Raw genomic sequence first — 27,150 nt, 5'->3', positions numbered from 1 at the left:
CGCAAAAAAAAAAAAAAAAAAAAAAAAAAAAGATTTGGCTCGCTGCGCCAGAGCGGCGTTCTGTTCCGCAGACGCCCCCGAGCACACACACACAGAGCGTGAATACCGGAGGCGTTTGAGACCCCACCGACCGTTTTGCCAAGCGACTTAATAATTTTACCCCCCATTTTTCATACACTAACCAGCTCCTCGTGGTTTTATTCTGTGTTTCTTTTGGGGGGTTTTTGAGGGAGAGGTGGACAGTTACGGGCGGAACACAAACCCCACACCAGGCAGCCCGAGCACGCTGTAGCAGGGCGACGCTTTGTGGTGTTTAACGCAGGAGACGCGGGGTCTGACGGCAGCCTCACGACAACACACGACGACACCCCGGAGGGAGCGCCGCCGCCATGTCGCGACGCCCTCCCTCCCCTCAGCGCTCCTCGCCCGCCCGCCCGCCAATCACACGCTCCAGCTTGCTTCCTTCCCATTGGCCAACAGCAGCCCTACTGACAGCGGCGTCAGGGAATCGAAACCCGGCAGCCAGGCACGGGCAGGCGCTGTAGCCAATAGGAAGCGGCCGGGCGGGGCCGAGCCGCCGGTGGGAGCGAGGGGCAGCGATGGCGGCACTGGGGGTGCTGGCGCTGCTGCTGCTGGCGGCCTGCGGCGGGCCGCGCGCGGCGGGGCAGAAGCGGAAGGAGGTGAGGGGCGGGGGGAGGGGGGGAGCCCTGAGGGGAGCCCTGAGGGGAGCCCTGAGGGGAGCCCTGAGGGGAGCCCTGAGGGGAGCCCTGAGGGGTTCAGGGTTTACTGAGGGCTTTAGATAGCTGTTTCTGGCTGTAGTCGCGAAGATACCACTTATTTCTCCATGCTTCTTTCTCAGGGTTTAAAGGTTTCCTGTATGTATGTATATGTTTCAAGCCAGTGAAGGGTAGTTGGTTATTTACCAAAACATGTTTGTTCCTGAGAGTGCTCACAAGAAGTACAAACGTAGCTTGTGGTAAATGCTTATTTTCTGTTAATTATGCTTCTTGTATGACATTATAACACTCTTTGCTTTTTTCTTTTTTTAAAGGAGAACGTATTGTGCACTCATGAGTTTTGCAAGCATGTACAGAATCATTTTTTTTTCTTATATCTATCCTGAAAATTAAATGTTGAGCTCCTTTTCGTAGTGCTTCCAGCACTAGCGCTTGCTCCACTTCTTGAGTTTTGAAATCTCCCCCAAGTGTGATGCTTCATATCAAATAAATACTAACAAGACTAGGTTTGGGGTGCTTTGTGTGGCTAAAATAAATCTTATCGTTAGCACTGTGAGAAAGTACTTCTGAGCTGACAGCCACATTAGTGCTTGAAGTAAATGAGCATCATTAATGTGATTGTCAGGAGGCTCTGTGAATGCCTTTGAGACTCTTTATGAAGCATCCCATCATGCTGTCGTTATTCTTAATGAATAGTGTGCAGCAGTTTGTTACAGTAAAAATACAGACCTTCAAGTCTGTGCTGTAAGAGATTGGAGGAAATAAAACACACCAAAACCTCAGCAATATTTCTCTGGCTTTGTTTTCAGATGGTATTATCAGAAAAAGTGAACCAGCTGATGGAGTGGGCTAGTAAAAGATCTGTAATTCGAATGAACGGAGACAAGTTTCGACGCTTTGTGAAGGCACCACCCAGAAATTACTCTGTGATTGTGATGTTCACCGCTCTTCAGCCTCACAGACAATGTGTCGTGTGCAAGTACGGGCTTAATTCGTAATCTTGGTTTTGAAAGTCATCATATGCTTTGTAGGACATTAAATTTAACAAGAGGGTAAAACTTTCATGTGCACAGGAGGAAGATACTAACGCCCATTATAGGAGGGTTATCTTTGAAGTTGTTGGGAATGTGTGTGATATGTATGTGGGAAAACAGCATAGTCCTTAATTATTTATTCTCCTCTTGAAATAACTGACGTTATGCAGAGAAAATACTTTTGTTGGTAGGCTTCTGGAGAGAGGGTGGAAACGCAGCTTTCCTGGCGTGAGCTGCTGAGGAAATGTTTGCAGAATTACTGCTGGCCTTGCAGTCTAAAAGTTGCTGTTAATTAATGTTGACTGATGTTTGTTTACACTGATAATATGCTGGATCCTTAAATATATTAAGGCCTTCATGTATTAATCTGGGGGTGATAAGGTTCAAATAGATATCAGAAGATAACTTTTTTACCATACTAATTAGTTTGCTATCTTCTGACACAGAAAAGTGGGTGTGCTTGTGTTTGTTTCAGTGTTCCAAGGTTTAGCAAATTGTGATCTACTGGGTTGCGTGTCTGTTTTCCATGGTTAGCACTGCTTCTTGTTATGGACACAACGAAACTTGCACTTTATATTTACGTTAAAAAAAAAGTGCATATGCTTTGATTGTTAGGCGAATACCTGACCTCAATTTTTCTTTTGTTAAACATGAGAAAATAAACATGGAGGAGTGGGTGAGATGCTCCTGTTAAGGGGGTGGATGGCTACAGGTCTTAAAACTGTTCTGTAGTTTGTGTTTTGAGCTCACACATGATAGAGCCTCTCACTTTGCGTGTTTTTACAGGCAGGCTGATGAGGAATACCAGATTCTGGCAAACTCCTGGCGATACTCCAGTGCATTTACCAATAAGATCTTTTTTGCTATGGTTGATTTTGATGAAGGCTCAGATGTGTTTCAGATGGTAAAGTTCTTTTTTTTTTTTTATCTCTTAATGTTATTTTTAGCTCATGCGTTGGAGGGTAAAACCATACAAAAACCATACAAACCATACAAAATGTATTACAATGACTTAAGTTGTATAGTATCACAGTGACTAAATTGAAAAGTTAAAAGCTACCACTGATACAGAAGAAAATTGAAGAGCAGAGAGCAGCAGCATTTTGGCAGTAGTATTAACAGCACTGACAAATGTGGAATAGGTGTAAGGAGTGTATTAGCTTGTCTGACTTTTCTCTGGATCTGTCTCCTGTAATAACTTGCAGTGTCATTTTTAATAGAATTGCTCAAAATACAGGGAGAAGTAAGATAGAAAACACTGAACTCCTTAGGACTGGATATAAAAGTTTTGTATAACTAGGGGGTGGTCGATTAGGCTTTCAGAATTGGAGACTTCTTTTGCTCTTCTACTAAGACTATATAACAAGATTAAAAAAAATCTAGAACAACAATTGCAAACGTGCATGGAATGATAGAATTAATAATTAATCACAGTTTTGCAAATTGTAACTTTTTTAAGGAGATGCTTGCCTCAGTATTTAAAAGTCACCTAATTTAGGTGATGGTACTTCGTTAAATGGAAGTTTTAGAAAGGAGACATGGAATTTTTTAACATTCTTGTTAGATTTTTTTTCCCAGAATGAATTAATTTTTGATGGAACACTAAGCTATGGCCTTCACATATTATTGTATGTATTCTTATTTTGTAGGTTCCTCTCTAAATAGTAGTATTTATAGAACAAACAGATTAAAGTAAAAACTGAAATGCTATGGGCAAAACAGTGTTGGGGAAGTATCTTCATTAGGAAAAGATGATGGAACTTCATTTTAAAAACAACTATTTCTGTTTTTTTACTCTTGTCTCCTACTAACTGGATTGGATCTTTTGAAATCGTAGCTACAGATCTGAGTACTAATGAAGAAATGTCGATCACTTTAGAAAGTATGCTCAATTTAAAAAAAAAAAAAAAAGTAGTAATGTTTTGTTTTCCCCAGAGGCATCCAGGACACCTAGTGGTAGAGATCAAAAAAGTTGTTTCTGATGCTTAAGAGAGGAAACGGCATGGAACATATGAGGGAATTTACAGGAGCTTATTGATTACTGTCTTAGATCAAATTCTTGTCTGTTCTGTTTTTATGAGGTATGGAAGTGCGAGTTACTGTGTGCTGTATACTTTTTTAAAGTCATTGTGAAATATGTTAATTGAATAGTTGTTCTTTCTGATTGACTTGGTGACTGTTGCACCATGCAGATGAAATGGAAGCGTGTTGTGAAGTAGACCTTTCATGGTGCTGTGTCTTCTGTGAATTTTCTAAATACAGCTAAACATGAATTCTGCTCCAACCTTCATTAATTTTCCTGCTAAAGGGAAGCCTAAACGGGGTGACACGTATGAACTTCAGGTGCGCGGCTTTGCAGCTGAGCAGCTTGCTCGTTGGGTGGCTGACAGGACTGATGTCAATGTAAGTGTGTGTAGTTATACATGTATACTAAGACTTTACCCACCAGCAGCTCTGCACTCACTACATGTTCTGGCTACAAAATACCCAAAATATGAAGTAATTGTGTTTTGTTGATAAGCCTACTCTTATAGACAAAAGCCATTTGGAGTATCTATAATCTATCCCTGTAAGCGTGCGAGGCCGGGTTGGGTGGGGCTTTGGGCAGCTTGGTCTAGTGGAAGTTGTCACTGTCTGTGTCAAGGATGTTGGAACTAGGTGGTCTTTAAGGTCCCTTCCAACCACTCTGATTCTGTGATGCTACATCTTAAATCTTCCTTACCCCATATTCCAATATTTTGTGTAATTCTCTGTTTAATAACATGGTAAAACTCATCTCCTTACTTCCTCCCTTTTCTTCTCCTGTTAAAGGAAAACAGTCTTTCAAGTAGTAGGTAAGGTGATGGTGCATAAACCAGTAAAGGGAGAAGAAGCTTTACCTACTTCTTTAGTCAGAATTATTATACACAAAGTTGTGGGGATGTTCTTTGTGTTTATATTTTTTCCACTCTAATGTGTTTTTTTGTTAGGAGTAAGGATATAATATATAATGCTGTTAAGGTAAAATAACGGATCTTCTTTGTGTAGATTCGTGTGATAAGGCCACCAAACTACGCTGGACCGTTGATGTTAGGACTGCTGCTGGCTGTCATTGGAGGCCTTGTGTATTTGCGTGGAAGCAATCTGGATTTTCTGTACAACAAAACTGGCTGGGCATTTGCTGCTTTGGTGAGTAATTCTAGCTATTGTCTGCCTGTTGTCATATGAGTTTCATAGCAATTCAAATCTTTCAAAGCTATTGTATTTAAAGAAGCTTAAACATGCTAGAAGAAAATGAGGTGCACTTAGCTTCTCTTTTTAGTAGTCTGATACTATAATTTGATCTCTGTCTTTTCAGCTCAGTTGATGCTTGGTTACCTACTTTTATTACTAGTGAAAGATAGGATGGTGCTTAGCTTAAGTACTTCTTACTATGAAAGGAAAAGGAAATCGGGTGGAAAAAATCCTTATGGATTATTGTTTCTTTTTTCCTTTTCAGTGTTTTGTATTAGCAATGACGTCAGGCCAGATGTGGAACCACATTAGAGGGCCACCCTATGCTCATAAGAATCCCCATACAGGACAAGTGGTAAGTCTCTTTTTATCTACTTTTCTACATTTTTATTATATTTCTACTGATTAAAATTCGATACTAAAAGAGGCAAGTCAGAAAGAAGCCAAGAATAGAATCTGCACTGTTACTAAGTCAATGAGGCTAACCTGTCCTGCTGTGAGCAAGGCAACTTAGCTTCAGTTTTGGTTCAGAGAGGATCTGCCTCCTCTTAAAATATACCCACGAGAGAGGGGTTTTGTAGGTAATTTGCAGCTCAAGTTATTTTGCTACTAAGCAATCACAGAATACTGATCTTAATCCAAAATCGAATAATCTGTTGTGTCATTGCTGTATGATAATGGTTATCTCCAATTCCATCTTGAGAGGAAGGTGATTGCTACGATTTTTAGTTCAGTGATTGATTAATTCTATAAGACTGATGTTGTTAGTTCTGTGATGTTTGAAGGGTAAGGACAAACACTGTCTAGGGTTTTTTTTAGCTATATTGCTTTCTGCGTTCAGCAATAAGCAGTTTGGGAGCCAGATTAAGAATAAGCAATTCTTAATCAGATTGGAAATATGATGATTAATTTACTATCTAGCAATATGCTCCGCTTCATGTTGGAAACAGCTTGAAGTGCTTTCCATGCAGTAAAGCATTAGTCATCATATGGATGGTACTCTGCAGAAAACAGGACAGCCTGGTTTGGAAGTGTTGCCTTGGAGTATATTTTTGCTGTTTTAATACCCAGAGAGTTTGGGGACTTTTTGTGGAGACATTGATTATTCTAGTGATTGCAGAAAGCTAAGAAGATCCTTAAATAATGCTCTAGGGTAAAGAGGATAGCATACAGAGTCACCAAAACTGTTTGCTAACAAGATGTTTGGGATAGGGGTTTCCCCCCGCTTCAGAACCTAAGGTAAGCATTTATTTCATCTTTCCTGTTTTTCTCTATCTTCCCCCGAAGTATAAAGGTGTATATATATTTAACAAAAAAGTAGTAGGTTTTGGAAGCAGGATGATGAGAATGCTTTTTCTTAGTTTCTGAAGGTAGGTTATTTTAAGTGAGTTGATCTCTGCCATCTCTTACCATTCCTATTTGTTTTCGTGTTTTCTTTGCAGCATTTATTTACCTGTGATACTGCTCTCCCCTGTCTTGAATATAATACATATATATATGTATTTTATACACATATATATATATGTGTATATATGTATAGTACCTCTAGTGCTGAAGAAAAATCATTCTAAATTACTAAATGCAAAATAAAGGTGTCTGTTAGGTCTTACATGCTCAACAGTGCTATTGTTGAACTTGGCGATTTCATATATTTCATGGTCTTCTCTAGCTCATACACCTGTGTAACAACTTCATACAAAACACCTTGCTTTGAGATTCTCAAGGTAAACTAATGTCTACTGATCTTAGACCCATAAAATCTTGTTATTGGGGAAAAATCAGTTTTAGCATGTCTTGATACACGCTGCCCTGCACATAATACAGAAGGAGATGCACTGTAAGAGTAGTCTGTATGTGCCAAGAGCATTGCATCTCTCGAGGTACACACAGTGTATTGGCTCTTCTTGTGCAGTTTGCTAGGAATTAATTTAGTGAGATGGCCTTTCATGCCTGGTTAGGTGGGTCAGGCCCTCTGTATTCTTCCACTAAAAGTCAATCTGCTTATGAAATGTGTTTTTCTACTTGGATATTACATCGCAATCATAGTGAAGTAGAGCTTCCCGTAAGGGACTGAACAACAGTAGTCTTTAACTTTTACAAATTTTGAACTTTCTGTTAAGTCAGTTGGTAGACTTGTAACAAAGAAGAAACAAACCTGTCTGAGCCAGCTTAGAGTAGAAGTTCTCATCTTTGAAATGTTTTCTTGGAAGCATTTCTTCTTTTTGTTTTGTATTAAACTTCTGTTTAACTTATTCCTAACCCTTTTTGATCTTAATACAAAGGCTGAAGAGTAAAGCTTAAAGGATGTTGGTAGTGGTGTTCCTTTTACTGTGATGCCATGAAAAAGATTTCAAATGTTGGGCACTGGAGCCAAGTGAGTAGGGTTCATGTGCAAGTTGAAGAGACAGTCCCAGAACTGAGAAGCGATATATGTAGAATAAGGATCCAAGTCAGGGTATGGCTCAGACTTGGAAGGCAGCGTGTATTAATGTGGTATTTTGCTCTGTCAAACAGGCAATCTGGATCACGAAGGTTGTAGCTGCACTTCTGTTATTATAATCTGTACGGTACTTTGGGCTGTTTACACGCAATAGGAGAAGGATTTCTGATGCTGCTGCAAAATAAATTGCTGCACAACCAATAACGTAAATTGATATACAACAGATTCACACTACAACTTCTTTTATGTCTCCTGAAAGAGACACTGCAAAACCCAGTTCCCAGCTCAATAGCTGTTGTTAATTGTTTCAAAGTTGACTCCAGTCTTTCTAAAATTCAGTTGCTCTTTGTCTCTTACAGAGCTATATCCATGGAAGCAGCCAAGCCCAATTCGTTGCAGAAACGCACATTGTTCTTCTGTTTAGTATCCTTCTTCCTGAGATGCAAGTTGGTGGTGACAATTTTTCTGTTAGCTTATGCTGCTGCCTCTTTTATTGAGAGCATTTTGTCAAGGCTCGTATCTGTCACCTAATGCTGAGCAGAAGCTTGTAGAGCCTTTCTGTGTTGACAGCTATGCCTTTCTAATGACAGTGATCTTTAAGCTGAACAGAAAAACATTTACTGCTTTCTCTCTAACTTCTGCCTTGCTCAGTGACCGAACTGGATAACATTAAAAATGTGGATCCTAGTGGCATTGTAAGGTTCTTCAGGACAGTCCCTGTTCTTTTCTACATGTCTTGTCTCTTCAGTCTCACTTAATTCTTGCTTTGGTGTTGAATTCTTTCCTTTGTTACTGGTGTTTCTTCTTTAATTTCTTTGCTTACCTTCTCTGTTTTTAATTTTAGCTCTTTTTAATGCTAACAAGTCAGGATTTTTCCATGCTGGTATTAAGCCATTAAGAGAGGCAAGCAGAATCTTGCTGGCTGAGTTTTTTCATTTCTCATTTGTATAAAAGTGTTTCTTTTGAGTGTCAGTAGTACTCTGAAATCATCTGTACCTAGAGTCATCTCTGAATCAAGCCCTTCTTCCTTGTCTTGCCACCTGTATCAGCCTGTGCCTTATTTTATCTCTCTTTTATTTAATCCTGTTTTTTGGCCTTGCGGCTCCAGTGTCCCAAATTGTCTACATTTTATGGTACCCAAGCATACATATCTGCAGACTTACTACAGACACATCAACCAGCTTCTCACTTAAACTGTCTCATTTCAAAACTTCTTTCAAAGTACCTGTCCTCTTCAGTGCTCTGCTGTGGTTAACGAGTTCCTTCTGTTGCAAGAGCAAGGTTCTTTAGCTGAGTGACTTCAGCTGCTTTCTTCCTTTTCTCTTAGATCTTAATATCTAAATTTCAGCAAGAGATGCATTTTTGTTGTTTTTCCTTTTTAATTCATCAATATAAAGTAAGCAATTGATGTTTAAGTACACTGGTGTGTGCGGGGGGGAGTTTTCAACTCTGTATTCTTTATCAAAGATTTTTTTTAATTATTAATACTGGAAAACTCCATTTAGAAGGGGACTTAAGTTTCCTTTAATGGAAGAATTAGAAAAGACTGAAATATTTCTACTTGAAAGTCACCACATTAGATCAAATATTGCATGCATTTTATTTATTCTATTAGCTGAGTAAAGATAGCAGAGGATGTATCACTGTGTCTTCTGGTTTGTACTTGAAACTTTCTGTCTATTTTCTCTTAGATGTTGTCAATTATTGAGTAACTTTCAACTTGCTTCTTCCCCCCTGACCTGTTGTTGTCCAGAAAGCCATTAATTTTTCCAGTGAGTGTTAATTTCCCAGGTATGGGGTGGGAGTTAACATAGGAAAGGAGGAGTGAGTGTGTTGTATTAAGGCTAGTGTGTTTTGTTGATTTAGCCTTAAACAGTGTCTGTAGATGGTGGTGTTACTTTAGGAATGGTTCTCCTCCATGAAGCTGCTACTTCTGACCTGGATGTGGGGAAAAGAAAAAGTGAGTACTAATACTTGTCTTTCTATCAAGAGTTGTTAGATTCCATAAAGATTTTTGATATGATATTTAATAAAAATGCCTTTACACTTTGGGGTTTTTATTGTGAATATCAGCTGACTTTTTTGATTTTTTTTATATTTTCCTGTTAGTTTCCAGCAAATAATGTTATTCGGGGTCCTTCAACCTTGCAGTTGTCAGAACAGGAATTATTTCCAGTTTGGAGTACGTGGATCTATCTTTTTTCTTTTCCACTGCTATTAATTAGGGGTATGTAATCCGAAAGTGCAGGCAGGTCCCACACGAGTTGTATATCTGAGGCTCAAGAACTTTTTTTTTCTTTTGCTGCTGTTCGCAGCAGAAGCAGCAGCAGTAGTTTGAGTTCTTCTCATATTTCATTGGTACACTTGGACTTCTGGTGGGAGAGAAGTGAAACACTTCTGCTTTACTCCAGGAATGCGTACCATAGCATGCATGTGTGCATATACTTTCCACCTTTAAGTACAAGTGAATCCTTGGTTATTTCACCAGCATTTGGAGCTACTCAGCAGAATTCAAAGCAGTCTGGGGAGAAAGGAAGATGTAAAGATGCCTCACACCATTTTGTTAGTAAGGGAGGGAAGAAGGGACTGATTTTTTTTTTTCCTCTTAAACTGATGGTATAAAATTGACTTACAGTAGGAATTTGAAAGAAAATTAATGTTGATATATTTCATAGAATCATTCAGGTTGGAAAAGACCTCTAAGATCATCTAGTTCAGCCTTTTAGCCTAGTATTCAAATCCACCACTAAATCACACTAAGTTCTACATCTACATATTTCTTGAAAACCTCCAGGGATGGTGACTCGACCTCTTCCCTATTCTATTCTAATGCCCTACAAGCCTTTAAGTAAAGAAATTCCTCCTAATATCCAACATAAACCTCCCCGGTGTAAATTGAAGCCATTTCCCTGTGTCTTTATCACTTGGTGCTTGAGAGAAGAGCCCAATCCCCACCTTGCTGCAACCTCCTTTTAGGTAATTGTAAAGTACAGTAAGGTCTTCCCTGAGCCTTCTCTTCTCCAAGCTAAACAACCCTAGTTCCATCAGCTGCTCCTCATAAGACTTTTTTTCTAAACCCTTCACCAGCTTTTTTGTCCTTTGGACATGCTCCAGCGCCTTGATGTCCTTCTTGTAGTGAGGAACTCCAAACAGAACACAGTATTTGAGGTGCAGCCTCACCAGAGCCCAGTACAGAGGGAAAATCGCTTCCCTAGTCCTGCTGGCCGCTCTATTTCTGATACGAGCCAGGACTGTTGGCCTTCTGACTTCTTCTAAGGGATTATAATAAAGGTTTCATCTAACCAAACTTGTAAATATTGCAGAAAGCTTTTAAAAACCCCAGTTGCCATGGTGTTTTTGGAGAGAGCTATCATTGCCATAATCTTACTCTGTGTCTCTTGCAGTCATGTGTATAGCTGGTATTGGCTTGGTGGTGTTGTTCTTCAGTTGGCTGCTCTCCGTCTTCAGATCAAAATACCACGGATACCCGTACAGGTACAGCTTTGCTGCTGCTTTGGTTGTTGTTCTCGTGTGCATTGCAGTGCAGCTATACATCACTGCAGTCTGCTTTGTAGAGAATGGAGAAAATAAAAATACTGGCATAAAGATTGAGAAAAAATAATAGAAGTTTTTACCTGGATTTATGAATGAATCTGTTCCTGTAGGCTGGTATTTCCTTGTCTGGTAATGTTAATGTAAGTCAGAAGGGAGAAAGAAGCAAAGCACTTTTTTTTTCCTGCCATCTAGTTTGGTGGGAAGTACTCTTTAAAAAATGCTCCCTTGCTTCTCAAAGAGTAGCAATATTGGCTGATACAATGACCAGAAACACAGCATTTGGTGGATAACACTGTTTTCAGTCTGGCCAGAGCCAGGATTGCAGTACATTCCTTTTCATGCCATTATGCATACAAAATATTTCTATTCTCATACCGATATTTAAAGCTGCCTATATTCCACGACTGCTTCTGTAAGGAGTCTAGCACTCTTCATTGAGTGGTTTGTTTATTTATTTATTGATAGGTGCAGGTGTCTTGGGTGTTTTTACCGGGTTTAGTTTTTTTTGAAGGAATCAGTACATTTGAGGGGCCAGCTTCTAACCATCTCAGCTTCTGCCAAGAGTTTAATGTGTCTGGAAAGCTGATCCTAGTTTCCAGAGGCAAACATGGTCCTGTTTCTCGGAGAAGTTGTCATGACAGGTTACCTTGCGGGTATATGCAGAGAACATCGGTGGGTTCATGTGAGTTTGTAATAACACAAGGACATGGAAGATGTATTTTCACAAGATTTCTACTTATTACAGATTAACGCCAGTCACCACGAGCAATCTCATCTGGATTAGATTCAAGCAGTGAGGTTCAGGCAGAAGGCCGGTTGCTAAAATTAAAATCATTCTCCTCACTATTTATTTTCAGTTCCAGTATTTCTTCAGTGATCTTGCTTTCTGAGACTGGGAGTGTACGTTTCGGCTGTAGCCGTGGTGAAGCCAGAGGTCTGAAGTTAGTTTATAATTCCTGAAATTATTGGCTGTTATCATAACTGTGAGGTTCAAGGGCAGCTGCTCTAACTCACTGTGCTCACATCTCGTGCTCTTGTCTAACAGCCCTTAGCAAAGTGCATACGGTTGCAGTGTGTGATGCCAGCCCAATATTTTCATGTCAATACTGAAATTCTGCTCAAAAAGCCTTTTGTACTTCTTGATGTTCTTCTGTTGACTCCTCAAAAGCATCCATGATGTGTATTAAGGAATCCTATGAATCCACTGTTGCAATCTCTTTATATCCACAGGCTGGGTAACTGCTTAGGCAGAAGTCAGATCATTTGCGTTTGTGAATATCTCATTAATAAAATGTGTTAGTCACTAGGACATCTGTAAGACCAGAAGAGAGCTGAGTTTCTTCCTTGTTGAATAACTGGTTGGCCTTTATTCTGTTCTATGCTGTGGTCTTACATACTACTTCTAAGTTTGTAGAAGGCACAATGTGGTTGCTCTGGCTTTAGACGTACTAGAAGGCTTGCTTTTAAGTGGTTTTCTCCACAGCTATTTATATCTTAGCTGCAGCAGGCCCAGTTTCTCGTTCTGATTTTCTAGGTATATGTGAAAGCTAAATAGAATGTTGTACAACTTTGTTTCTTATAGAATTAATAAGCATTCTTTTTTTCCCTGCAGTTTCCTAATGAGTTAAAGGATTCCAGAATGTAACATCAGAAAGGCGGTGGCTCTGAAATTGAGTGGGATGGAACGGAAGAGCTCAATATGTATGGTTCATGCTACCTCTCTTTACACTGAATGAGATAGTTAAACACTGAACCAAAGACAACGTGTAGTGCCTTAAATAAAACAAGCAATGTGCTCTGAAGGACAGAGTATTAAGAATGCAATCTCTCTCATAAGCTTTACATCTTCTGAAACAACTTTGAATCTAACGAAGTTCAGAACTTTGTGTTTAGAACTACTATGTTTCCTTAGACTAACCAGAAACAGTACTTTAAATTCAGTTGGATAATCTGTTTTTCATGGTTTTGTTCCCCTCAAATACTTACTACTTATTCACACGTAACAGGTGACGGTAGCTTTTCTGTAACGCCTTTTCATGGTTGATGAAACCTCCTCACGTACCTGCATATCTCTTCCTTCTGTCTGTGTGTGACCCTCTGAGCATACTTCAGATTCCGTTATGGTATGTGCGTGTCCTAGAGCTGGATCTGAATGTTGAGAAGAGCACTGAACTGCTGTATGACGCAAGAGATCGCTTCACAGATGAAGGAAGAATTCTTCATGTAGAAATGACTCATAAAAACTTAAATTAACATTTCACAGGGTGTTCTACTAATGAGTTTTATAGTTGATATTCAGGACTGGAAAAAAACAAACAACTAGGTGCATTTGTTTGTTTTCCCCCCACTAAATTATGAAAATATGATAAACTCTGCTGTTCTTGATTTGTTTGAAGTCCCTACTTGTTATAGAGCAACTTGTTTAATTATTAATTAAAAACTTTCTTTGCCAAATAGTGAAACTACATGAATTAGCTTGTAAGCACTGGCTTAGAGCTGAAAAAATATTCACATAGCAATCCACGCTTCCTGCCCCCCCCCCAAAAAAAAAAAAAAAAACCCAAAACTGAAAGGCTGATTTCAAAGTTAACTGATTATCTGTCATGTGAATTACAGGTTGCTAACTGGCTTTAAAGTTACTGCTCAAACCACCTGGTGTCAGATTTTGGTCACTATTTAAGCTCTCACGGTCTCTGTTTTCTCCAAGTTTTGTTTCAGCCTTATGTACTTGGGAAGACGTGGGACTGGGCAGAGCTATCCAATTCCAGGAGAAATATTGTTACTCCAGGAAAGATTTGTTAGCCTTACAGTTGAACGGATGTGCTTTTTGCGCTCTCATCTCACAAAGGTGCTTTGTCTTAAGGATTCTCGAATAGAAGACCTTGTGCCTCAGCCCCCACTGTTGTGTAATTCAGCATCTGTACTACAGGAAATCTGTGGCCTATTTCAGTAATACTCCCTCTTGTAGACTATGGTGGCCTTGGAGGTTTCTAGTCAGAGGAAAATGTCTTCTGCTTCTGCCTCTCTCCTGTCTCAAGGGGTTATAGGATTTGGCCACTTTAGATTTAAGCTCAAAAAGGACTATATTGTTCAGAGTAGAATGTTTTTCTTATGCAATTTTGCGAAATTAACACAGTGCTCAAGTGCCTTAACTTTGCTAATTTAGTTGTTTGACATTTCAACTTGTTGGTGAGATGCATTTTTTTGATGCCATACAGAATGCAAAGTCCTAGTGGAATGGATAAAATGTGTGCTTGGCTGGATTTTGGACAACTTTCAATAAATTTTTTTAATCTAATTGATGCTCCTCTGTCTCTTTAATATCATCATAAAACAAAAAACAGCATCCATTTTCTTCTACCGTTGCTTCGATGTATTAATAAGTGTTTGTATATAGTAAATAACCTGAATATGGCTGAGTAGACTGGATTAACAGTGCATTGTATTATATTATGGTGTTTATGCAGGAAACTGCAGCCCAAAGTGACGTTAATAGAGGTCTTTTCGTGTAGTCAGCTAATGCCATAAAGGTTGCATGTTTTTTCACTTGTCTTTGACAGCTGTCCTGAGCTAAGTCTTGGCTTCTTGGAGTCCTAGACAGATAATGTTTGCAGAGGTGGAATCTCATGAGCACTGTGGATTTGCCTGGAACAATTCTGGGCTGCTATAGCTGTTGTTTGCTTTTCTGCCCTTTTGGTATTTTGAGAGTGCTTCCAAGAAACCTTTAGGCTGGTTGGTCGTACTTCAGTTGTTAGCTGTGCAGGCAAAAGTGATGTACAGTCTCATTGTAAAGAAGTAATGTTGTTTTCCTAAGCTTTCAGATTTTTTTTGATGTGATGTGTCTTGTATTCTATTTCTCTAAAAAGCATTCAGTCATATATGGACCAACTTTAAACAGTTGTGCATCATGTTGTTGGATGGTGGGGACATGTTGGACTTCATTTAAGGTGGTATACCTGTTACGAGTATTATGGATTTTCTTCTATTCCCATGTTGATGTGTGAAATTAAAACAATGCTTACTTTTTCCCAACATTTTTTCTGCTCTCTAGGCTGAAGATGAAGCGCAAGGAGAAGGGGACAGGTGTGGTAGTTGAGCAGAGGATGATTGAGTGCTTCCACAAACCTGTAGCAGATTCAGAGAGCGTTCAATCGTAGAAAAAACTGTTTGGCTTGTACAGCAGCTGAGGCAATAGCCAGCTATATTTGGGACACGGTGATTATTTTGGCCCGTCAGCACATGCATCTTGCCTGACTGGCTAGTATACCACATTTCTAGACCAGTAGAACAAAGGTGGAAGAAGCAATGCATTAGAAAACTGAAATGCCAAAACTGGGTGTTTGAGGCCATCTCCTTTACCAAGTGAGCCATTAAACAGCTCAGAAATAACTAAAAGCTCACCTTTTAGAGAACATTTATTTTAATAAAAGCAGAAAATGGTATAGTCTGTATTTGCAAATGGACTGTGCGGTTTTAAAATGTGGCTGGCCGTGAAGATTGCTGCTTTTTCTACTTTTGAGAAGATGCTGTGGTGTATTTTGTAGTATTTTGGGAACAGCTAAAATTAAAGCAGTTCTCTGACAAAGTGAGCCCAAAGCAAGTGAGTAAATCAAATTGGATTAATCTAGATAATGTATTTTGTTAATCCATGGATTACTGGAAGCTCCTGTTTTAAAACCATACTATTGTTCAGAGAACATCTTAGTAGTGGTGCCTGATAACCATTCCTCATATCTGGCCTTTTACAAAGGAGCTTCAGAAGCGCATGCCATTCAGGGGCGTGGCTGTCTACAGTCCTACAATAAGATGGAAAATATGCTTAGGTTTGTATGCTGTGTATGGTTTGGTGCTCATCATCCCACGGCTGATGATGTCTGCATGGCTAGATGTGTATAAGCAATCACATGATTAAGGTATGCGTTTAAACGCGAGTGTAAGAATGTGTTAAACCTTTTGGCAGGTAACAGGATAGCCATCCGTGTTTGGGGATTACAAGACGATGGCTGCCTGGAGGCTTGAAAAGTTATCTAGTCACAACTATTGGACTTCTTACCCATTCTGAGCCTAGTTAAAAGGTGTAAAAGTAAGTGTGACAGTACACTTCTATCGATGATCTATATTCCTGACAAATCGAAGTAGGGTTTTTTAGAAGTGCTGAAGAAGGTCAATTGTTCTACTTCCTAAATGCTTTGGAACATCCAGGGAAAACCAGGTGCCTGAATTTCATAGGCTTGTTTGGATATGCTGCTCCATCGTATTATGCTAGATCATCTTGTATGCAAACTGTGGGAAGAAAATAATCATCTGTAGTTCTACATGGTTTATTAGCTATGGTTTCTGATAGTGCATTTTAAAAACTAACAGGTCTTTACCCATAAATCACATGCTGAATGTGTGTATGTGGTTTTTAAGAGGTTAGAATTTCATCTGCTGTGAGAAATTAATTCCCACAAATGATTTGGAAAAGTACTGGCACTTGTCTTCTTTATTGTACCCTGATATTTACTGCTTTCTCATGTTGAAAAGCTTCAACTATTGAATACACACTACTGCTGAATTGGTTCCACACCACCACTTTGAACTTTATTAGTGGGAAAGGAATAACAGCAAAAGAACAAACTCAGGCTCTTGAGTAAGCAGTCATTTGTTTTCATTTCTTACCATGCTTATTCTCTAATGAATAGAGAATGAGTTTCATTGCACATTATCTATATTATTCAAAAGCTCAGATCTTGAGCATTCCTATAAAATGAATTCAAACAGTGTCACGCTGTTTTCAGTTAATTGTGCTACTTTTATCATGGAGAAGAATCTGAAAGTATACATAGTTCGTATTTCTAGGTCAAGAGCACATACAGTTAAAATATTCTCTTGTCAGTTGATAAGTATACACATCTTTCAGCCATTTTTCTGTAAAAGTAGGCTAATATCTACTTAAGAAAACTAATTACTACTATTGTGACAGAAATCAGTGATGGGGCTCAACAGCGGTCCTTGGTTTCTCTTGCTAGTTAAGCTCTGAATCTTTATTCCTCCAAGTACATTGGAGCAGCAGTGCCTATTAGAGCCTCTGGGGAAGTGGTCCTCTGTGCGAGGCAGTCTGGAATGTAGGTATGCTAGCTGTGCAGAATGGTTTTTAGAGATGCACACAATATTTATCCACATCTGGATTTTGTTGTTTTCCTGCAACCTGTTTTTTGACAACTTGATAGGATCAGAATTTGTCTTTTGGAGTAGTAGTTGGGAGATTCTTACTTTATCTGGGCCTTGTCTCACACTACGGTTTCCTTGTAATGTGTGTGTTTAGGTAGAAGTTAGGAATTCGAGGCAAATTTATTTTTAAACTGCTTTTTAAATACCTGCTGCCAGCTCCCAAGGATATAGATGTATTTACTACTTTAGTGTTGTTTCTGTGTAGTTCTAAATCAATAGTCTGCCATAAAGAAGACTGAATCCCTTGAAAGTAAGTGTTTTGTCTTATTTTAATCACACAATTGAGATATTGATGCAGAGCTAAGAATAGGTAATGTTTCCAGTTTAATCTGCTGGGTGGCCAAAAATTACAATGGCTTTTGGCATTTTTCTTGAGTGAATTTGTAGCAGTCAGAGTTAACGCTGACTTGTTTTTCCTTCTAAGACTTAGATTAAAAGGCAAGTGATGCTTTCGTCTTTTAGAACGGCAGTATTGACCACGAGATAGCCTTTGTTACCAAAAGCTATTATTAAATCTGCTGTTTGGCATTAATAAAAATCAGCAAATACGGGGTGCAGTTCTTGGGTAAAAAGCTAAGTTTTAAAGCAAATTCTAGACCAGTTTGTAGAATTTCACTGGGATTTACAGGGTTGTATGTGTCTGAGAAGTCTGTGAATGCTATTTATTCTATTGCCATTGCCTTTTAGAATAAAATATGTACTAAGGAGAAGTTATGCTTCAGATGACAAGGCTTCCCTTAAGATTTTTTTTACTCATTTTGCACATTGCAATATGAAACGAAGTGAAACTTTTTATTATTTCCGCGGGGGGGGGGGGCAAAAAAAAAAAGCTATCAGAGCAGGTTATCTTTCTAAGAGGTGACTAATTGCCAACCGTTCGTAATTCTGACCCGTACTGGACTTGGTATGGGTGCTCCCTCCTGTTTTGGGCAGGAGATGAGTTCACGTGGACGCTGCAGCCAGGGGAGTCCAGTAGAGTCCAGCAGCCTTCTCAAGAGATGCTGCCACCAAGTCAGCACCGCCGTGTTTGCGTCTCTGAAGAACTCTATGTAGAAAACGTGATGGTTCCAGCAGGGCTGGGCTGACATGAGGCCATAGCGGGCTCCCTTGGGCGCTGTTCAACACCTCCAGCCTCGATTGCCCTCAGCATGGCGCCCGCCGGCTGTAGCACGCTGTCTTTGGGCCGTGCTTGGAGAACGAGATGGGCGGCCGGCATTTCTTCTGGACCCATGTCCTGGGCAGCTCGGCGTTGGCCGGCTGGTCCTCGGCAAGGAATGGGGGTGGCTCTGGGGCCGCTCAGCACCCCCGGGCTCAGCACCCCCGGGCTCAGCACCCCCGGGCTCAGCACCCCCGGGCTCAGCACCCCCGGGCTCAGCACCCCCGGGCTCAGCACCCTGCTCCTGCCCCCCCTGCAGCCAGGGCAGGACCCCAGCCCAGGGCCGCCACCGCCGCCCCCTGCCGGCCGGCCTCGTTCAGTGCACCTTGTTTCCAAATGACGTCACGCCCCTCCCTGCATGACGTCAGCCCCCCCCCGCTGATGTAACCCTCCCCGCCACCAATCAGAGCGGGGAAGCCGGGACCGTGACGTGAGCGACCCTAGCAACAGCCCCCTCCGCCGCCGCCCAATTGGAAAATCGCTGGGGGCGGCAAGGAGCCAATGGGAGGCGGCGAAAGGGGAAGGCGGCAGGAGGCAGGTCTCCCTCAGCCTCCCTCCGACAAGATGGCGGCGGGGCTGGCGATGGCGGCCCTAACGGCTTTGTCTCCTTCCAGCGCCTGAGCCCGGGCTCGACCCGGCCCGGCCGCCCCAAGCAGCGGCGGCGGAGACATGACCGCGGAGCCCATGAGGTACGGCCGCCCGCCGGCCCCCGCCGCGGCGAGAAAACGGCCCTGAAGGGATCGAGGCGTGGGGGGGGGGAATCCGCGCCCCGCTCCCGCCTCATGCGCGGCCCCCGCCGCCGGGCGGCCTCGGCGGCGCCACCGCCCGGCCCGGCCCGGGGCTCGGCGGCTCCTCGGCCCGCCTGGGGCGGGGCTGCGCTCGGCCCGGCCCGACCCGGGGCTGGCGGAGGCCGGGCAGGGGGAGGGGATGGCGGCGGGGGTCCGGGGGAGGGGACGGCGGCACCACTTAGCGGCCCCTCAGGCCGCGGCGGCGGAGGGGTGCGCCCCGGGGAGCGGCCCCCCGGGGGCAGGGCTGGCGTGGGGTACTCCCTCACACGCCTCCCTCCATCCCCGAGGTGCTTCCCCCTCAAGGTGTGTCCCCCCCGAGGCGTGTCCCACCCGAGGTGTTTTCCCCCTCCCGGGGCCTCCCCAAAATAAATAAGCTCCCCACACTAAACAAACGTCCCGAGCCACCGTTGACGAGGGGCTGCATAAAGTACAGCAGCTGCCCAAGCCCCTGTTAAAAAAGAGACGCCATGTTAAAGCGTGAACGGAGTTGGCTTTGTATGGTTTCGGTTTATCCATGTCTCTCAGGGGTCTCTGCTCGGTGCTGTCAGTCGCACGCAAGTGTGCAAAGCGCCTGAGGAGGTGTGTAAACAAGGGGGGTCACCGCTGGGCCCTCGCAAATGTTGCGTGTTTCTTCGATATGATAACGTTAGCGTGAGCATCACACATCCTAGGTACTGAAACTCGGGTAAACTTTCCTCTCTGTGTATTTGTATATCTTCACCCGTCTCAGACCTGAGCAGTTCACAACCACCATTTAGTTTCAGCCAAAACTTAGGGGGATGGTAGTTCTTTACTCTTGGGTACAACTTGGTATTAAAGCCTTACAACTTAAGAGGAAATTATATATGTGTAATTAACAGAAAACGTTTACAAGACGATCGTCACCGTTACTGACGTTGATCACATGCTAGGTGCAATTCATAAGCATTACAAATACGTGTTATTTGGTGCATGACTTCCCAACAACTAAGTTTGTTCGGCATGTTTTCTTCATTTTATAAGACAGGGATTGCCCATCTCTCCCTCTCTTTATTACTCCTCTCTTTACCCCATGTTCTTAAAGTACTTTGACAGCTTAAACCAGTTTTGTGTTGGATCAATTTTATTTTATGTGTAGACTGAAATACTAGTTGACGGATTTTGCTTGCTTTATCTCCAAGCCTTGAAAATCAAGGGTAGAGTTTGATTTCTCTGTAGCAGAAAGAACTTGCCTACTTATATTTATTGACTGCTTTACAGTCATAATTAGTATTGCATGTTCTGAAAAACACTCTTCCATTTGGACCTCCCTGCTTTTTATTTTATCATGGCTGTTGTTTTTTTTTCCCGTTTTCCCATATTCTGTTTTGTCTTCCTTTTTTATCAACCTCTTGTTCCTGGTCTACATCATGAATGTTTTGTACTTAACTCTTTCCATGCTCTTAAATTGTCATTAGCACAGTAACTGGCATGAATGCCAAGAGGCTGCTTTATTTTATGCTTCAGTGGAATTAAGAGGATACAGAAGCTCATATCTTTTCCACTCAATTTTTCAGATTACGTGCAGACAGAAAGGTAAATGGGATTGTTGCAGAGTTTCATTTGTATCCTCAAAGAACAAAAAGTATGTACAAGGTAGATTTGAGATTGAATCTGTCCCATGTAGTAAGCGGGCCCTGTGACAAACTGTTCAGTAGTAGTATGGCATCATATTTTTTGGTGCTCCAGAGGTTTTTTTTCCTGTTCATGAACTCAGTTCTCAGTCAGTCCAAATGTTTTTGGTAATCCTTATCCCACACGGAGCTCATCTTGAAGAGTTTGTTTTTACTGTGTAAGAACAGTTCTGTGTTAGGAAGTAGGCACGATGTTGTCGGGTGCCATAGGATTTGTAAGCTGATGAACACATTGCAAGGGCTTTTTCTTATTATGTCAATTCAAGTTCTAATAATACTGGAGTTGGAGAGAATGAGAGGGAAAAGAAAAGCACCATGAATGAGTCCTTGATGTGGTAATGTCTTGATGGAGAAGCAAAAGTGCTCTCCCTGCCTTTTGTTCACACGCAGACACACACAGATGCACACACATACTTCTTTGCTCCCATTTCTAGCAAGACCTCGCACACGCGCACACACTTTGCTCCCATTTCCAGCGAGACCTGTTGGCCTGGCAGCTGCTGTATTGCTGTCAACCTGTGCTGTATCCCTGCATGTTCATTTCAGCTTCTGGTATCTGCTTGTTTAAGAAGTGTGCAGAAACACAGCTAGGGGATTGTTGGTGGAATTGTTTAGAGGATATGCAGGCAGTAGAGTTTCAGAAATCTCCCATTACTTCTGGAAGATAGACTTCTCCTGTTTAAAAGGAAAGTAATTGTTCTATACCAGTTCACTGATTCTGGAGCATTCGAGTGCGATTCAAGCGACGCAGGGAATAACCTTATTTAATTTTAAGAACCTAGGAATCTTCTGCATCCAAATGAGAAGTTTGGAATGCTGAAAAACATGATGAAAACTGGAGTGACTGACTAAGAAACATAAAAATTCCTGCTTCTGTAAACGTCAATGAAGATATTTGGACCAAAGTTGTATATAAAACCTGATCATTTTTTTTTTAAGAGTGGAGGAATTTTTGTCATAGTGACCTGACCTGTTCCTACCATTTTGTAGATCATACTGTCTAAGCACAACAACAGAAAAAGAAGAAATTTTGGATCTTACTCGCTTGGACTATCGAGGAGGCAGCGTAGTGATACCAAGTAATAAGCTGGTAAAATAAACTTCATGTCAACTTTTTATGCGTCAGACTTTCCAACTTGCAGTATGGTTTTAAGTTTTTGAGTCCCTTGAATGTCTTTGTCCTGAATGCCAGTCACTACAGGGTTGTATGAGGTGTGCTATTTAATGCCGTAGTAATCTAACAGGAAATAAGTCCAGAGTAATCATCCACGTTCTCTGAAGGTACAGTGGAAGTTAGCAGTCTTCTACACAGCCCTGTGAGCTGGGCGTAAGGAGAACCTTTGCTCTTCAAGAATCAAAACGTTAGGCTGGCTGTCATCTTCTCTCCTAGATGCCCCTGAGCCAATGCGTTCACACTGCTGAAGTGAAATCCCTTTCAGGGAGAATCTTCCTGCAGTGGCTGTGTTGTTTCTGTTTCGGTATAGCCCCGTCTCTTAGGGTTTTGTGAACTTTATCTCATGGTCTCTATAGGGGTTGACTGAAGGTACCTTCATTTTTTGTGGAATAATTTACTGTAATACAGGGATACCTTGACACTTCTGTAACTTGAAATTCCCATTTTCATTGCAGACGAGTATAAGATTCCACGTGCACTCGCGACCTCTGCCAGAAGGGAGGAAGAGTTGGTGCTTTTTGCTTGCGTGTAACCCGCCAAAAGAAAATGTCAAAACATAAAATAATACTAACGTGTTGTGTTCTCCATAAAAACAAATGCCTATGACAAATGATGTTTCTAGATGGGATCTCCAGATATGTCTTGTATAAACAGGGAGGCCTAGGGATAGTGCTGAACCTCAGGAAATCATGTTTCGTATCACTGGAGTTTGTGCCCATAGGTGGTTTGGAAGTACGAACTGGTTCATGGATAGGTCACTGCAAGTTGTTCTAGTGGTGAGTCAGGAGGGAAAAGATGAAATTGACAAAAAGTCAGTGGCGAATATAATAGTAGGTTTTATATTGACTTTCAGAGATGGTAGGTAAAGCTCTCTAATTTACTAAAGAAAGTGTACTAAGCTGTCATAATTAGTTACAACAACTAGCCCCAGGCAGTTGTCATGCAAGATGGATGATGGATTGATTGATGTTGTTTTTTAATTATTATTATTTTTAAAGAAAAGGAGTGAAACTGAAAATCAAGACCTTGATTTCCCAGGTTGTTTCCAAGTGCCAACTTCAGTGCTGTTTAGGCAGTTTATTTGTCTGAAAGCAGTACAGTTGTAGGAATTTGTCTCAACACATCCAACAGTAGAAGTCTTGGTGGGTGGATACATCGGTCATGTAAAGCGAAACAAAAACTTTGGCAATAAATTCAGCATTGTTAGTGCGGCAAACTGAGATGACTGTTATCTTGGAAAATAAAAAACTTGAGTTTCAGGAATATTATAACCCTTAAAACCTGATAACAAACCCGATGGGGAGTGTCTGGAAGACTTTAAGGAACACGCTTTATTTCTTATAGTTTGTAATGAATAAGGTCTCATTGAGAGTCTTTGACAAATTCCAGAAAATGGAAGACAAATGAAACAAGGGAGAAGGCAATTTTAGAATTAGAGGCACGTGATGTCATGGGATGGAGCCCTTCTTTTCCTTTAAATGAAACATACTTCCACTTTTTTAGGAGTACTTTGTCTTGCAGGCTAAGTACGTGATAGCTTCAGCTTCCTTTCCTGAATTAATGTATGAAGATACTCAGTTTGCCATGATTTTTGTCTCATAAAGATGAAAACACAATATTTAGGTTTTCAAAGGGTTGACTTCAGTCAGTGGTTTTAAGTTTGCAGACTATTTTACCATGGAAGTTACAGACTTCCATATAGCAGTCAAGCCCACTAACAAAAGAGGTGTGTGTGTATATTTAAAAAAAAAAAAACAAACTTCACTTTTCACCGAAGCATGGTAACTCAGCCAAATCATGTTACGGTTGTTTGGGTACCGTCTAAAGAAAAAGAAATCGTGTAATTTTCCTTGAATGTGATAAAGGGTCTCTTAGCGACTTCGAACCATTCCCCTTGTGTGTCTGGAGAGAACTAATTCTGTTTACTTGTCTGAGCCTGTTGTGCTGTGCTGACACTCCAGAGTTATTTCATCCAGATCATCAAGTGTCTTGAACTCTGCTAGGTATCACTTGATTAAGCCCCTGTGGATCAGAGTCAGTTCTAACCCAAATAAGAGGGAACCTGCGTTAATGAAGCCTTAAGAATAGAAGCTGCGAGTTCAGTGAAGTGCTGGTGACTGCATCTGCTTTCAGTCAGAGCTGCAGTGTTCAGGTATCTCCTGGCTGTGTTCGATCCAGTAAGTGCAGCGTGGTGCGGTTCTGTCTGACCGCAGGAGAACTCGTTTGCTGTGAGAAAGGCCAAACGCTGGAATTGGTTGTCGAGAGGTGGTGGAGTTTCCGTCTGGAGGTGTCCAGAGCCCGGCTGGACGTGTGTGTGGGCAGCCTGCTGGCAGGGTGTGGGGCTAGCTGATCTCCAGAGCTCCCTCCCAGCCTAGAGGTTGCTCTGCTCCTTAGTCTCCCTTACCTGACCAGCTCTAGCCTAGCACGATAGCTCAAGTTCAGGTATTGCTGCCACTGAAGTTCATAAATCTCAGTCACCTGCGCTTGCAGAGACATTTGTACAATGAGCAGTGATTAGGGAAATGAATTCAGCAGAAGGAACAGTTACTTCTAATTTGGATTGGTTTCAGCGCGTGGATCACACCAATTGTTGTGCTGCAGTGGAGGGGGAAGGAGAGAAGTGAGTGTGGCGCCAGGCGTTTGTGGACGGGTGCTGAGGGTTTGTGTCCTTGGGCAGTGGGGCTGGGTCATGTCAGCCCGAACACACTGCGAGAACCCTGGTTGTGAAGCTGCACTTGTTTTGGTGTGACTGGTGTATTGGTACGAGTATTTTGCAGAATAGTCATCTGATTTAAGCTATACTGTATCATTTTGCTTTGCTCTTGGAAAACCATTGCCGAGTTTAAAAACAAAACCACAAAACCCAGTAAAAGATAATAGTGCTTTATGGCCCTGCCCTTGTAAAACACATGCTCGTGTTCAAGTGATACAACAATAAGCTGTTTTATTTTCTGGTTATGTATTTTCTCTGAGAGAAGTAGGCTTTTTTTTATGGCACTTCAGGTGTGTTCACTCCTTTTCTGATTAGGGAGCAGCTTCTTTTGTAGATTTTTATCATCTTTCTGCTCCAGGAGTTTTGAGCCATTTCATTCCTGTGTATTCAGCCACAATGTTGATGCGTTTTTGTATGAAACTACTGTACAGGCTCTGCCCTTTTAACTGTAATTGTGGTGTTGGGGCAAGTCTAACACCCCTCGTTTCCTTCAGGAAAGTCTTTTATGAAGGTCTGCAGGTGACAGAATAGTGGCCTGATTACGTTCAGACTTAGGCAGTAGCACAGCAAATGACACTTTTTTTGGGGGGAAAGGAATGCCTCCTAACAGTTTTGGAACTGGATGTTTAACTAAATGCATCAATTTCATCTTTCTTTATGGTAAAGCAGATATTTTTAAAGATGATTCTGTTAGTAATGCCTTAGAAATAGGAAAGGTTAGGAAAAATGGGTTCTGGTCTCTTTGAGAGCATTGGGTGCATCTCTGCTAGCACTTGACATCAGAAGTGCCTTCAGTTGCGTTGGGTCAGCAGCACCAAACCTTCCTGTGTCCTAACACACGCAGTCTGTTTCGCCTTTACTCTTGCCATTGTCTTAATTAAAACATGCAGACTTCTGCTGTGGGTTGTGTAGTTGTCATTCACATACAGTACTGTTTGAAGGAGAGGATGCTAGTCTGCAGTTCAGGGGTTTAAAAGAACATCTGGTTTTAATTTTCTGTATTTTTTAAGGATTGTTTAGTTTTGTCCGCTTAATAGTCATTGCTCTGCAGTGTTTCTTTTCAGCTTCCAAAGTGAAAATAATTGGGATTTCACATGAAGCAACTGTAAAGATGGATTAAAAAACTTGTGCCCTTGAACTACTTTTAAGGTGTGAACAAAGATTTCAGACAAGTGCTGAGTTTAAGGCAGTTGAGAACTCTCAAAGGAAGAAATCTGCAAGACGTATTTGTAAACAAACTGAGATAGATACAAAGCTGGGAAGCGCTCCTGTACCGCTGACTGCCAGAGCCATCTGAAATTCAGATGAGCAGCACTTAGGCTAAAAGTTGGTGGGATGCTGTGGAAGAATGGGGAATTCATTTGGTGAAAGGAAAATAGTTTTAAAACGTTCTTCTAGATCTTGATGGTAGATGGGGCATTCCCCACCTCTGCTTTCAGGGTGCCTGAGGAGAGCAGACAGAAAACGAATGCAATGACAAGTTTTCTTACGGGGTAAGTGCAGGGGGATGGTGGGTGACAGCCAGATGGAATCAGGTGTGGTGTGTCTTGGCTAGCTTGATGAGGATACCACACTTCCACCTCTTCCCCATGCCCCCACTTCCTTTTTCTTCTCTGCTTTTCTGCTCATTTGGAACATCATTTAGCCTCCTGCATGGTTTGCCTGATGCAGACTTTGTTCTCACACTGAGGGCCAGGACTGCGCTGGTTAAGTTTACAGCACTCGCTCTGAGCTTTAGTAAGAAATTGTGCTCTTGCACGATAACTTCTCAAGGTCACAAATCAGGTTCATGGCCAAACCAATAATAGTAGGACACCTCTCCTTTCGTTGCTGTTCTAATTAGGCTGAGCGGTGTTGAGATAGCTCTAGACTGGTGGTGAAGCTGTTTCTTTACATGTGAGCCTGGAAGCTCTAGGAAATAGCGTAGGCACAGTTGGTTCACGGTAGAGGGAGACTGCTTCCCTTAGTGCTCCTGAGATGCTTTGAAGTTTTTAGGCTCCTGTGTATTTTTTTAGTACCTGTTTTAACTGTTGGGATGAATCTGTTGAGTCAATTTATGACAATACATTACAAGGAATAAGGATTTTGTGCAAAAGCATTGCCCTAAATCATGATTTCTTTGTGTTGAAGTATATTAAGTATAAGGCCTTTACTTAAATTTGACCTATTACTACTAATACAGGCTTATGGTACAAAATGCTGAATAATCTAGGAGAAAAGCAAGCTGAGGAGGCTCTTTAGTATTAGTTCGTAGATTTTTTTGTGTGTCAGCATGAATGCTTTTGCTCGGAAAACAATGCTTGTAGGCTAGTTAGGATAAGAGACAATAGCTGGCTGCTGATCATGTTCCAAATTGTTGGTCACAAAGATGCATGCACAGTGTTCTAAGTGTTTTATGTTGAGAAAAATAATATAACTTGGCTAAAGTTCTCATTTTATTTTCTAAGATGTTATTACCAAAACAAGTTAGTTATA

The 27,150-nt window shown here is 41.5% G+C and overlaps 2 protein-coding genes and 1 long non-coding RNA gene across 9 annotated transcripts in view; all 3 read left to right on the top strand.

Moving 5' to 3' along the window:
• Positions 1–525: 525 nt before the first annotated feature.
• On the top strand, positions 526–14,277 carry MAGT1 (magnesium transporter 1). 4 transcript variants are annotated; one of them, XM_080553358.1, is made up of 10 exons: positions 526–680; positions 1,547–1,716; positions 2,558–2,675; positions 4,034–4,174; positions 4,799–4,939; positions 5,250–5,339; positions 7,784–7,847; positions 9,310–9,384; positions 10,829–10,919; positions 12,592–14,277. In XM_080553358.1, exons 1-10 carry the CDS (start codon positions 600–602, stop codon positions 12,605–12,607), a joined length of 987 nt encoding a protein of 328 aa, XP_080409484.1. In that variant the 5' UTR covers positions 526–599; the 3' UTR covers positions 12,608–14,277. The 4 variants fall into 4 exon arrangements, with proteins under 4 accessions (XP_080409484.1, XP_080409486.1, XP_080409485.1 ...); XM_080553360.1 differs by lacking the exons at positions 10,829–10,919; positions 12,592–14,277 and having other exon boundaries at positions 7,784–7,870; positions 9,291–9,311; XM_080553359.1 differs by lacking the exons at positions 9,310–9,384; positions 10,829–10,919; positions 12,592–14,277 and adding an exon at positions 9,116–9,151 and having other exon boundaries at positions 7,784–7,870.
• Positions 14,278–18,763: 4,486 nt separating this feature from the next.
• Positions 18,764–27,150, top strand: part of ATRX (ATRX chromatin remodeler) — an 86,106-nt gene continuing 77,719 nt past the window's right edge. For 3 of the 4 annotated variants that reach the window (XM_080553919.1, XM_080553916.1, XM_080553915.1), the window contains exon 1: positions 18,764–19,037. In XM_080553919.1, coding sequence (XP_080410045.1) covers positions 19,018–19,037 — 20 coding nt within the window. In that variant the 5' untranslated portion in view covers positions 18,764–19,017. The remainder of the gene's footprint in view (positions 19,038–27,150) is intronic. The other variant, XM_080553920.1, reaches the window with a different exon arrangement.
• On the top strand, positions 19,280–26,758 carry LOC308177153. The gene is made up of 2 exons (XR_013938927.1): positions 19,280–21,878; positions 22,418–26,758. It is a non-coding gene; the product is annotated as an uncharacterized lncRNA (long non-coding RNA).

This window comes from Anser brachyrhynchus (genome assembly GCF_964034855.1).
Source record: "Anser brachyrhynchus genome assembly, chromosome: 13".
Lineage (NCBI taxonomy): Eukaryota > Metazoa > Chordata > Aves > Anseriformes > Anatidae > Anser > Anser brachyrhynchus.
The sequence above is the reverse complement of the archived record's forward strand: the minus strand, read 5'-3'. Positions and strand labels throughout refer to the sequence as shown.

Bases quoted from the DNA above. Each gene is read 5' to 3' on its own strand.
- MAGT1 (XM_080553358.1), top strand. From the start codon at position 600: ATGGCGGCACTGGGGGTGCTGGCGCTGCTGCTGCTGGCGGCCTGCGGC. The intron at 2,676-4,033 runs GTAAAGTTCTTT...TTCTAAATACAG, and splicing joins GCTCAGATGTGTTTCAGATG to CTAAACATGAATTCTGCTCC. The intron at 4,940-5,249 runs GTGAGTAATTCT...TTTCCTTTTCAG, and splicing joins GCTGGGCATTTGCTGCTTTG to TGTTTTGTATTAGCAATGAC.